General features: G+C 56.4%; 1 protein-coding gene across 1 annotated transcript in view; it reads right to left on the minus strand.

Moving 5' to 3' along the window:
* Positions 1 to 8,667: 8,667 nt before the first annotated feature.
* Positions 8,668 to 13,054, minus strand: part of CHRDL2 (chordin like 2) — a 30,503-nt gene continuing 26,116 nt past the window's right edge. The window contains exons 11-12 of the mRNA XM_041400143.1: positions 11,105 to 11,197; positions 8,668 to 8,747 (exon numbers count right to left, since the gene is read on the minus strand). Coding sequence (XP_041256077.1) covers positions 8,668 to 8,747; positions 11,105 to 11,197 — 173 coding nt within the window. The remainder of the gene's footprint in view (positions 8,748 to 11,104; positions 11,198 to 13,054) is intronic.

The following is a 13,054-nucleotide window of genomic DNA, read 5'->3' on the forward strand; positions in this document are numbered from 1 at the left end:
CTGTTTGTTCGGGACGCCCGGGGCTGTGAAACCCCTGCACTGGGGCCCGCAGCGCGCCCCTGCAGCCCGGGGACACGGCTGTCACCGTGCCACCCTGCCCGTGTGCCCCGCCGGCCCTCCGTGCTGTGCGGCACCGCTGGGGACATCGCTCTGTCCCCTGTCATGGGGTGCCACCCTGTGCCCTGGTCGCTGCAGGTGCGTGGGTATCGCCCCGTCCCCATCGATGTCACCCTTTCTTCATGAGCACTGTGGAAAGGGGGATGCCACCCTCTCCCTGTTGTCACTGCGGTGTCACACTCTCCCTACACATGTGGATGTCACCAGTCCCCCCCCGTGCACTGCCTCTGCTGGACACCAGCCATCCTACGTGTGGGTGTCACCATCACCATGGGCAGCCACCACCCCAGGGCCATCACCCTGTCCCCAAGACCGCGACGTGCCCGTGGGTGTCCCCGTGTCGCAGGGTCTCTGCAGACACACAGGTGTCACTTGGTCCCCAGCGCTGCGACGTGCCCGTGGGTGTCCCCGTGTCGCAGGGTCTCTGCAGGCGCACGGAGTGTCCCCTCGGCCAGCCCCGTTGTGGGGACGGGAGCGGTGGCACAGCCCTGCCAGCCCCGTGCCCGTCGTGCCGGCCACCGCCGCCCCGGGCCGCCTGGCCGCGCTTCCCAGCCGCTCTAAAAGCCAGCTTTGTGTTTTGCAGCCAGGCCCTCGCTTGGCACACGATTTTAATTAGAGTCTGGTTACACGGCTCGGCAGATGTGGAATGTATTTCTTAGCCCAGGTGGAATAAATCTATTGCCATAAAAACCAACCCCCCTGTTATTAAATTCTCCCTTCTAAATAGCCCAGTATTGAGATGCACGGCCCCCCGGCCCCCCCGCCCACTCCCCCTCAATGCAAACCCTTTTCTAAGTGCTTAATGAGCTTTAATTTTATTGTATTCCCTGGCTGCACGGAACCGGCTTCTGGTCCTGGCGCAGGTTCCCGGCTACCAGCCCCTGTGGAGGGGCGCAGGGGCTGCCCAGCCCCATGGCCGGGGTTTGGGGTGGCCGCAGGGCTGTCCCCTGCCCTGCAGCAGCACGGGCTGCCCGGGCTGGGGGCGCTCGTCGCGTCCCCCCGGTGACAGGGGACAGGTGCCCGCGGTTTGGAGACCCGTGGCTGCTGGCGGAGTGCAGGGAGGTGCCGGTCACCCCAGGGCCAGCCCTGCCCTTGGCGGGTCCCTTGCGGTGCCCGGGGTGTCCCCGGGGATGCGCAGAGGGTCTGGCTCGGTGCCATGCCCCAGGGGACAGGCATTGTCTCGCCGGGATGTCGCCGCAGCTGCAGCAGCCCTGCCCTCGCTGGGAGCCGGCTGAACGGGGGGACACGCCCGCCGGGGCACTGCACCCCCTTCCCCAGGGAATTCCCCAGGGCACCCCAAGGAGGGGGCATCTCGTCACCCACACTCCCCTCCATTGCTCTGAGCTGTGCCATGGCCGGGACTGGCGACTTCAAAACTCCCTACAGGGGGAAAAACCGCCCAGGAAGCAGCGCCTGCTTCCCAAGAGCCCATCGCTCCCAGCAGGGACCGCGGGCTGCAGAGGGGAGCAGACTCTGCCCTGCTGGCATCAAAGCAAGGACCAGCAAGGCCAAAGCCTGGAGAGCTTTGTCACACACCTCAACGCTCTCTGGAGCCTCTCAAAAAGCTCCAGGATGTCTAAGAACTGAAACAAGGAGAGAGGAAAAAGTGGAGGACATGGGAGAGGAGCATACACAGAGTCCATCCCATAGGATCATCAGGATGTTATTTCCCACAAGTTTTCCACGGACATCCTCCCCTGCATCCTCCCTAACCACGGTGTTTGAAGAACAAAATCCCAGGATTTTTGCTTGCAGGAGATTCCTCCTCCCTCCTCTTACCTTGGGGAAAGGGAATAAAACCGCAGGCAGGCCCTGCGAGGAGCGGAGCCTGCGCCCTCCCCAGCAATTCCCAGCTGGGAGACTTGGCCGTGGGCTCCCCCAGGACTTTTCCCCCAGCTGGCCTCTCCTCTGGCCCGCTGGCTGGGAATTTGCAGCCACTTCTGTGCCAAGGAGCTGCGGATGACGTTATCCCCCCTCCCCAGGCCAGGTGTGGGGAGCACGGCTGCTCCCTGGGGATGCAGAGCTCCAGGGGCAGGAGGGGCCGTCCCCAGCAGGAACAGGGACCCCAGGCTTGGGGACAGCAGCACCCCAAGTTTGTCCTGCAGCCCCGAGCAGGGATCAGGCTGCTCTGCTGCTGGAATCCCCAGAGGAAAGAGCAGGGAGCCAGAGCTGAGCTGTGGCTGCCTGTCCCAGCTCTCAGCACTTCTCCAGCATCTGTCTGTCCTGGGAGACTCCGGGTCAGCCAGACATCCCCACCCCAACCTGCACGTGTGCTGCCGGGCCAAGGAACAGAGAACTCAGCTTTTGTGATCTCAGAGGAAATTAACAACTAGAAAGCATTCAATTGCCATTTCAAAGGCAAAACCTTCCTCAAAATCCTTTTGGATGAATTAGGGTTATCACTGGCCTTGCCCTTTTTGGGGAATAGGGGCAGCTTGGGCCAGCATTTGGTGAGGCTGATCCAGAAATCCAACTCCAGTCCTGTGACCTCTTGCAGGTCAACACCACCTGGAGAGTTTGCCCTGGAAATTTTGGGTGTCTCTCACAGCCTGGGGGTTGCTTAGATGAAGAGCCACATTTTATTCATCTCTAATCAATCTTTTTGTTCTTTTTGGTAAATCACACTCATCTCCAAAGGCCAATGATCCATCCAAAGGCAGCAAAGCCCTTGGCAGTTTTCCCTGGACACCTCTTGGCCCAGGGGCTGACAGCTGAGTGGTGCAGCCGTGGGCAGGTGCTGAAAGCCTCCACCCTCTGTGGATCTGGCTCTTCCTGACTTCCAGGGAAGCCGTGGAGGGAAGGACAATGTGCAGCTCTCCTCTGTGTCTGTCCAGGCCATTCCAGGTTCCCCCTGTGCACTGGGGAGGAGCAGGAGCCCACGCTGGTGTCTGTGGAGCTTCTCGGGATGTGCTAAAAGCAGCTTGGAAGGGGATCAGTATTTCCATTCATTTTCCAGTGCCAATCTTCCTGCCACACAACGGGAGCCGGAAGCCTGACGGGGTTTGGAGGAGCCCCCGTGGGTCCCTCTGCAGCCCCCTGCCAAATCCTGCTTGCAAGCTTCTGCCTCAGGCAGCCCTCAGTGAGCAAAACTCCCCTTTCCCAGGTTTTCCTGTGAAAACTGCAGCCTGCAGCACTCAGCACCAGGCTAAAAACAGATGTACGGACAGGTGGGGTAAAAAAAAAACTAAACCCCCTAATTTTGGCCTGTTTGGATGGACACTGACATCACAGGTGGTGCCGGGGGGAACACTTGCCTACATTTCCCATCTAGACAGTTTTTTGGACACTGCCTGTCCGCCCCTTTTCGGACCTGTGGGTTTAATGCCTTATGGTTCCCCTTACCAGGAGGCTGGAGGATGGATTGCTGAGGTTATCCTGGAGTTTAGCCCTGAGTGGGGCTCTTTGGGGGTCTGGTGCCACAGGGGCTGGGGAAGCTGTCAGTGCTCACCACTCAAACTCAGCCCTAAAGCTGGAAGAGGAGCCAGTCTGGGGTGCAAGAGATGTGGCCAAGCTCTTTTTCCCCACCCCTTGTCCCTGTATCTCATGGGTCCAGCAGGATTGTTCGCGTTGTCCGTGCAGCTGGGAGGCAAAAAGAGGTGTCTGGGCCAAGCAGTCCTTCTTACTTCATTTTCAACTGCTTGCAAAGCCCCTGATCAGACGACCCAGATGGTGCTAAATGGCCATGAAGGACCATTAGACAGTGGGTCATTGTCGTGCTCCTTGAGTTAGATAATTGTGATGGGCCTGAACTAATTAATTTCTGCCCAAAAAAGTAGCACTGAATCATGGTCTTTTGGCAACACTGGTGAGAAGGACTTGTAGTCAGTTTCCTTTGGATTTATCCAGCCTGTACAAACAGGGATCTCTGCTGGAGCCACACACTTCCATGGCCGAAAACCAGGGGAGCAAGCAAAGCCACGCAGAGGTTCAGTCAAGGCGGATCTCCCTCATCCCACGGGGCAGGAGAGCCACGGGACAACCCACCAGCTCCTTTGTGCCACGGGTCTGTCCCACCTCCCCTCTGGAATGCCCACGTTTGGGAATGGGCCGAGGCCAGGCATCCTGCAGGAGGAAAGGGCCTCTGGGGCTGCGCTCGTGCCATGCCAGCCACATTGCCTCCATCCCTCCTTCGGCTCCAGCTGCCACCTCCAAGGATTTCCCTGCTTTTCTCATCACCCCCTTCTCAGCACCAACCTTCCAGGAAGCCAGGGGCTTTTTCCAGTGTCCAGACAGTCCTGACTTGCTGGCAGAGCTTCTCTCTGCAGGGATTTCTTTGTTTCCTGATTCTGGGGGTGTTGAGCTTTGACAAAGCTGGAGACAGGGAAATGTGATCCCATTTCCCCAGCAGAGATTGGACAACCTGCCAGATTAGGTACATCCTGAGCTGCTCCTGCATCCAAAAAGGTGAAGAAACAGGAGAAAAGAGTGATTACAGACACATTTCTATGTGAGAAGAGACAGGAAATATTAGGACTGTTTAGTCTGGAGGGGAGACAGGTCTGTGGTGGCACGAGAACAGCCTGTGAGCCCTGCAGCACTGACAATCCTCTGGTTTCTCCATTTCTCGTCCCAAAAAAAGAAGAGGATGTGCAGAGGAGAGTGGATGCAGGGGAAATGTTCTCCCAGTGCAGTATATGGGTCTCTAGGGGAGATTTTAAGGGAAAACCTATCCTTCTGGGAAGAAATCCCTCCCTTTGACTGGGGGAAGGTGATACAAGAACATACATCCCAATTCATTGGGCGATGCCTAAAAATCCAAACCATCTCCAGAGCTGTGGGCTTTGCACAGGACATTGGGAGCAGCTCCAGACCCTCTCTGGAGTGCCTGCGTTTCCCTGTGGCAGAGCCTGGTGTGCAGGGACACCCCAAGGTGAGCAGTGCCCGTCACCAGCACGGCTGCTCCCGTGGGCAGCAGGATCCCAGCAGGCACCACCAGGAGTGCTGCCTTCCCCAAGGGAAGGGGCTTCTGCACACCAAGGTGAAAGTGGATGTTCTGCGTGCCTGAAAACCCCATGCAATGGAAAACAGCAGGGGCCAAGGAAGTGAGTGTAGCTGGCAATTATATAGACATATAGTTTGGAGAAGTGTTTTGACTAACCTGATAATACAGCATGAAATAGCACGGCTCTGACGTAAAAAAGCCCTAAGACCCCAGAGGTAGAGCCAAGATTTTTGGTGGTGACTTGCCATCCATCCCAGAGCACACAGCCACGGGGTCATTCTGGCTGGATGGGACCCCGGGAGGTCCCTGGTCCAACCTCTGTCTCCAAGCAGGGATAACTGTGAAGTTACATCAGGTTGTTCAGGGTTGTGTCCAGGACAAGGCTGGGTTTCTCCAAGGATGGGACGCTCCTCCCTCCCTCGGTTCCACTTCCAGCATTTCTGAAGGGGAAAACGTTTTTTGGCACGTCTTCCAGCCGAACCAGGTCCATCCATTCCCTGCCTGCCTGGTGCCGGGAACCCAAACTGGAGCCGGTGCCCAAAGCTCTCTGCAGAGCCCGGGGGTGTCTCAGCACAGGCTGCCCAGCCGTGAGCGATCTGGGCACTCCAAACACATCACAGCAGAGCGCAGAGGATGGCAGGAGGGCTGGCAGCACACGCAGGTCCCAGAGAAGCAGCAGCAGGAGCTCTGAGTCCTGCGGGACCCGCAGAAGCAGAGCCCGACCCCACTGGCTGTCCCTGCCGTCAGGGGGTTGGAGAGAGTGGAAAGGTCTTTCCCAACCCAAACAACTCCAGCAGTGGAAAGGTCTTTTCCAGCCCAAACAACTCCAGGCTTCCGTGGCCATCCCTGCAGCCACAAGCCGGGGCTGCTCCTCGCTCGCAGATGTGCCAACAGCGCCGGTGCTGCGGGAGGTGAAGGTGGCTGTGCCCGCTGTGCCCCCGCATCACCCCGGCTCGCAGCCCGGGGTCCCGGCGGGGCCATGCTGCCGAGGGACGGACGCACGGGGCAGGAGCAGAGCAGGAGGGAGCAGGAGCAGCAGCAGGAGCAGCAGCAGGAGGGAGCAGGAGCACCAGCAGGAGGGAGCAGGAGCAGGAGCAGGGCGAGCGAGGCGATGCCCCGACGGCGAGGCGCTGCCTTCTGCCCCGGGCTGCTGATCCAATTAAAAGGGTTAATCCCAGCGGTGCCCCGCGGGGAGAGCAGGCTCCTGGGGAGGCTGGGAACCGCTGGGAACCGCTGACACGGCCGCAGGCAGTGCTCGCTGCCCACGGCTCCATCCCGCACGCAGCCCGCCCCTGCCACAGCCCCGTGTCCCCAGCGGCGCTGTGACACAGCCCGGTCACCAGCCCTGCGTGTCCCCAGCGCTGCCACAGCAGGGTCCTTCCCGGTCCTGGGGAAATGGAGCTCTCTGGCACCGCTAAGCCAAGGGAGCCGGTGTCTTTTCCCCCATGCCCCTCTGCTCTAGACAGCCCAGCAGAGCTGGGGTGCCCGGGGAGAACGGAAGAGCCACATCCCACAAAGGGCATTTTTGGAAGCGGGGTGAGGCAGCTCTGTGGTCACCTCACAAACGCGGGGCTCTCCACAAGTACAGGGCACCACACTTGGGCAGGATTGCTCAGGGAGGGGGATGTCAGGGACCACATCCACACAGTCACAGAGTGACTGAATTGTTCACGTTGGGGACCCCCTGACGCCTTCCAGTCCAACTTTCCCCCAGCCCTGCCAAGGCCACCACCACTGCCCCATGTCCCCAAGTGCCACATCCACACAGCTTTCAGTCCCTCCAGGGATGGGGACTCACCGCTGCCCTGGGCAGCTGTGCCAGGCCTGGACAGCTCTTTTGGGGAAGGAATTTTCACAATATCCAACCTGAACCTCCTCTGGTGCAGCTTGAGGGCGTTTCCTCTTAGTCCTGCCACTGTTCCCTGGGAGAAGAGACCGAGCCCATGCAGGTCCCCCTGTTGCTGCTCAGCAAAGGGTCTCTCCTGGCCACGGAACATCCAGCACATCCAGCACCCTCCTGGGCAGAGGAGCCCTGTGTGCAGGGCACTCAGCTGGGGTGTGCCCAGGAGCCCTGTGTCTGGGCTCAGTGGTCCCAGCACAGCCTCTATGGGCTCAGCACCTGTAGATCCCTGCAGGAAGCCTCACCTGGAGCAGGCAGTGCGGAATCGTGCTGCTTTCCTCCCAGCCTTCCCCATGACCCCACCGTGGCAGCCTCGCTCCAAACACCTCCACTTCTGGTAAATGAGCACGGGTTGGCCCTGGGCTCAGCTCCACTTAGGTCACACAAGCTAATTAAGCTAATTAGGCTGCCAAGTGAGGGGTCGGAGGACTGGCAGCATCCTCCCTGCCTGCACACAGCCCCAGCCATGCAGGCAGCCCTGGGGAGGGAGGTGGCTCAGCCCCTCTCCCTTCACCTCCTGCCATGGGGAGCTCCCCAATGCCCAAAGGCTCACAGGGGCTTTGTCCTGGATAAACTTGGGCAGCTCAGCCCTGCTGTGTGCCCCTGTGAGCTCTGTTTTCAGCCCAGAGCCATGAGCAGACCACAAGCAAATGGGAAGGGGTGATCCGCTATGGATGAGCAAAGCTTCTGTGGGATTTCTCTTTATCCCAGCCCCGAGGGAGTGCAAGGGAACCAGACCCCACCAGGGCCCCTGAGCCTTCACACAGACCCTACAGGGAAAGGAGAAGCAGCACAGGAAGATGAATCAAGAAGATTTTTAATCAGATTTGTCAGACAGAGTTGGATCTCCAAATAAATAGATTTATCAAAACAGAATAAAACAAGAATCCAGGGATAAATATATGTACCAAAACAACCTGAAAATCCCCCAAAGCTGTTTCCAGACAGGGGGAAGGTGATGCTGCTGCACGCCCTCCTCCCCATGCTGCAGAAGTGATCCTGTTTGCCCTTTGGGAGATGCCCCTCCTGTGAATACAGCCTGGTAGATATTATATAGGATAGATATAAATATATAGCACAATAAATGCTGAGTAGCGACCTTAGTGCAGTGTGCAGGGTCTCGGACCCTGCCGGCAGGTGGGTCCTCCCAAAACCTACATCTTCAAGTGACCTGCAAAGAGGGAGAAGAATCATCCCAGCTGGAAGAGAGGAGATTTTTCAAAAACACCCCTTGGAGGGCATTCAGCCAAAGAAAACCCTTTGCAGCTCCCAGGGGCTCCAAGGAAAGGAGGAGGGATGGTTTTTCTCTCTTTGCAGGTCATCTTTCCCCCAGCAGCTGGTGAGAAGCACGGTCATGTTCCGCTTCGCTGCGCTCCTGACGCTCCTCAGGAACGCCGGGGTGCCCGGGATGGATCCCACTCCTCGTGTGGCACCAGGTCCCACCCCTCCGCCCTCTCCCTCCTCCCTCTGCTCATCCAACACCTCTGGGACAGCGGGAGGTGGTGGCTCCCTGCTGGAGAGAGGCACCTGCCCGGCTGTGGCTTCGATGCCGATGGGTTGGGATCGTTCTCTGGAGTAGCTGGAATTTCCACTAGTGTAACCTGTATTGCAGTGCCAGTCTATTTAATAATGCAGCTCTGGAGTTCATATATACGTGTATGTGTGTCTGTGTGTAGGTTAATCAATAGCTAGAGAGAAGTTCTTTGCTTTACAAGGCCTTTGTTTCCTTCTCTGGGCTTTCTGTCATCCTCAGCTCCGACGTCTGCGCTCGGAAGATGTTCCAGTGACCTGGATGAGCAGGGACAGGCACACATCAGCAACAGCCTTTGAGCAGGCCGTGTGATCCCAGAGCAGCTCAGCAGTGATCCCAGCCACAGGTACTGCAGTCCTGCAATTCAAATGGGGCCCGGAGGGGCTCTCACCCTCCAGTGCAGTAATGGCACATCAATGGCACTTGTGGAAAACACTATCGCTGTCTGAAAAGGGGCTCAGGCTGAAACAGGGACAAACCCCCCTCTCCACCTCCTCAAAGGGTGTTAGGTCCATGTCCTGCCCAGCATGCGTCGGATTTGGGCTGACTTTCTGCCTCTCAGGGGAGGAAGAATTCTGCTTCTGTCTCAACCCCAGAAAGCCAAAATTTCAGTTTCATGGGCATTGGACAGGTATGGTTCTCCCCTCCCTTCTGTCAGCCCCATTTAGGGGGGGGTTGTTCAAACCCCCCCCCCCATTTATATTCATTTTTCTGCTGCTGCCTCAGCCTTGGGTCTTCATTCACCAACCTACAGTAGGGGAAAATCCTGCTGCAGAAGAGGGAAGGAATCCCTCTGAATCCCCAAAGAGCTGCAGACTCACAACGCTTCTTGTGGAACACTAGCACTGTCTGAAAAGGCTGAAACAGGGACAAACCCCCCTCTCCACCTCCTCAAAGGGTGTTAGGTCCATGTCCTGCCCAGCATGCGTCGGATTTGGGCTGACTTTCTGCCTCTCGGGGAGGAAGCATTCTGCTTCTGTCTCAACCCCAGAAAGCCAAAATTTCAGTTTCATGGGTATTGGACAGGTATGGTTCTCCCCTCCCTTCTGTCAGCCCCATTTAGGGGTGGGTTGTTCAAACCCCCCCCCCCATTTATATTCATTTTTCTGCTGCTGCCTCAGCCTTGGGTCTTCATTCACCAACCTACAGTAGGGGAAAATCCTGCTGCAGAAGAGGGAAGGAATCCCTCTGAATCCCCAAAGAGCTGCAGACTCCCAGCAAATCAAATGTGGAGCTGTGAAACCCTCCCCAAACCAGGACAAAGTGTCCCAGTCCCTCTCCTTGCTCCCCAAAAGAATCCCCAGATTTGCAGGGGGTGGCTGGAGGTGCTTTCCCTCCAGGTGTTCTCTTCCCTCAGTGCAACCCCAGCACTCAAATTCCCTCCCATTTATATTCATTTTTCTGCTGCTGCCTCAGCCTTGGGTCTTCATTCACCAACCTACAGTAGGGGAAAATCCTGCTGCAGAAGAGGGAAGGAATCCCTCTGAATCCCCAAAGAGCTGCAGACTCCCAGCAAATCAAATGTGGAGCTGTGAAATCCTCCCCAAACCAGGACAAAGTGTCCCAGTCCCTCTCCTTGCTCCCCAAAAGAATCCCCAGATTTGCAGGGGGTGGCTGGAGGTGCTTTCCCTCCAGGTGTTCTCTTCCCTCAGTGCAACCCCAGCAAGGCTTGTGCAGCCCCAATGTCATCACCCCGGGGGTGGAGGGAATATTTTCTAGCTGAATTAATCTTCTGCTGTGAAGAAATCATGGGTCAGAGCTTTCCTAGAACTTGCAGCCACGGCAGCAGGACGGTTTCACAACAGGGTTATTTGTCAGGGGAAACTGAGGCAAGAAGAAGGAGGCACGTGCCAGACTCCACCACGGTGTGAAACCCAGCCCGGGAGCAGGGACTGGAAAATCCCCCAGGGTTTGTTTGGTCAAAAGATGCTGTCTCAAAGGGACTGGGGGTGAAACCAAACCCAGGCAGTGCTGCTGTGCCCGGGGCAGCAGCGCTGCTCCGAGTGACCCTGGCTGCTGGGCACGGCTCTGAGCCAAGCCTATCCCTCTAAACTCCAGCCCAGCCGGGCCAGGAGGCAGCCAGCAGGGAGCAGCCAGGCAGTTTTGCTCCACACAGGCACTCCCAGCCCGTGCACAGGCATTCCTGCTCTTTGTCATGTTTACGCACATCCCGGAACATCCAGAATGATTTTAAAACATATTTCAACAGTTTCATTTTTTGCTAATCCCTGGCACTATTTTTTTTTTTCCTCCCCCCGTGCTCCCAGGAGCACCAGATGGATTAGATATAAAAATCAAACAGTTTTACGGGCTCTGGAGAGACAAAACCTCTGGATTTCACAAGAGTGCATCCACTTTTAGAAAGCTGGCTGCCCTTTCCGATGCCATAAAGTGAAAACGTGGCTGTGAACCAGGAGTGTTGCGTAGGGTGTGAAGACAGGTCAGCCCCAGCCCAGCTGCACTTGCACAAGTGCTGTCCCCACGGTTCAGCTCCCCACACCGTGCTGGGATTTGCACAGCCTTTTGGAATGGCCAGAGCAGAGCAGGAAATCAGGAGGTTGTTTGGGGCAGGGAGTGCTGGAGGAGTCAGGAAAGGGGATTTTTCTCTCCCTACCTTCGTTTGTCCTAGTGACCAGCCTGAAGTTTTGTGCTTCTTGCTTGAATTCTTGTTTGCTGATCTTCTTGGTCTGGATCAGATGGAATATTCCTGCAGAGGGGGACACAGGGCATCAGATTCTGCAGTGCCCAACTCAAGGCTCACACAGGGCTGGATTCTCTGTCCCCTCCTGTCACTGTCTGCCCCAGGGTCCTGGTTTGGTGCAGGACCTGCTGCCAGAGCCTGGTGGGAGCTGGGAATGGATCCAGGCCTGGCCAAGGCCAGGAGACATCTCATTTAGGTATCAATTAGATATTAGGAGGAAATTCTTCCCTGTGAGGCCCTGGCACAGGTAGCCCAGAGAAGCTGTGGCTGCCCCACCCCTGGAAGTGTTCAAGGCCAGGTTGAAGCAGCCTGGGATAGTGGAAGGTGTCCTGTCCAGAGGTGTGGAACAGGGCAGGATTGAAGCTCCCTTCCAACCCAAACCTTGCTAAGATTCTGTGGTTCTATGAAAGCAGTCACTGCTTGGTAAATCAGGATGTTTCACCATGGAGCAGGTGAAAGCAGTAGGATTTTGTTGCTCCAGAAAGCATCTTGCCCTGCAGGAGTTCTAATCTCCCCTGAAAGCATAAAAGAAATAAAGGTGAGAGCAAGAGGACGCTGGGGTCCCTGCCCCCTCTGCTCACTCTCAAACACCTATGTTCCCCCACTGCAGAGACCCCAGATGCTCAGATGATCTCCTTTCCTGGAAGCAGCCAGGAGCCAAAGTTTTATCTTTGTCAGCAGTGCTGAAATTGCTCCAGGACAGGAAAAAACACAAGTGACCTCAGCAGAGATTGATATTTCTGCCCCTGCCAGCGTTGGCCCCTCAGCAGAGGTGCCTGACTCAGATGTTTGACCCCTGCAAACCAGAACCTGTGTTTAGCAATGACAGTGCCCTTCCTGTGGGATTAGGGGCTATGATATTCCTGTTCTCCTGCAAGGCATGACAAACCAGGCAGGTATGCCTGGAATACCCTTCCCACCTCTCACTCAGGCTCCCGGAACATCCAGCCTCTTGCTGCCAGCAGATGTGAGAGGCAACGTGGTCCCCCTTATTTGGTTAAGAGACTTTCCCTGATTCCCAGCAGCAATTACACATAAAAAGGGTATGTAATGAAGGGGAACTGCCTCACAATCCATATAAACGAGATGTTATCAACTGTGGAAAATTAGTACAGGAAGTCAAAGGCAGAGAGAGAAATAGATGGATTTTTGGACTATTATTTAGTCCTTTCAGTGGGTTGGGTAAAGAAGTCCTACCAGTAACAAAAGAAGATACTGGATGGAGATAGTAAAACTGTTATTGACGCAAGAAAGGCACAAGTGTTCAATAAATTCTTCTGGGCTATAATTAGAAAGGAGCAGGAGGGTGTGCTTACAGTCCCCGGGGCTGATGAAGCACTTTCCAGCACATTAGTAACCAAGAGGATATTTTAAACAAGAGCTACAAGAGATAAACATGTTTTAATCACCCAACCTAGATAATGCTCCCCAAGAGCTCAGAGGGCTGGCTGAGACCCTTGGCCCCCCGGGAGGGTCATTCCCAACATGCCAGGAGCTGGGGAGGAAGGCAGGCCGTGCCCCAGCAGGAACCAGGACAGCACAAGTTAGGGACAGTCCACCGGTGGAGAGGCAGGATGGATGGAGCTGGCACAGGGCAGCGCCGTTTCCTGGCACACACATCCCATCCAACAGGCAGGAGCATTCCTGGCAGCGCTTGGGATGGGACGGAGCGAGCTGCTGGGGCACCGTTCTCGGTGCTTTAAAGGGGATTTGTGAGAAAGATGGGCATGCACTTCTTAACAGAGCCCATAGCGAGAGGACAACAGGTCAAAAACATCAAAAACATCAGATTTTCAAAACTCCTGGTGATGTTGAGAGCCCTAAAAAGATGGGGAAGCCCACGCTGCAACTCTTCTGGAGGCC

The sequence above is a fragment of the Onychostruthus taczanowskii genome, unplaced genomic scaffold (assembly GCF_017590055.1).
Source record: "Onychostruthus taczanowskii isolate IOZ18803 unplaced genomic scaffold, ASM1759005v1 scaffold172, whole genome shotgun sequence".
Classification (NCBI taxonomy): Eukaryota; Metazoa; Chordata; class Aves; order Passeriformes; family Passeridae; genus Onychostruthus; species Onychostruthus taczanowskii.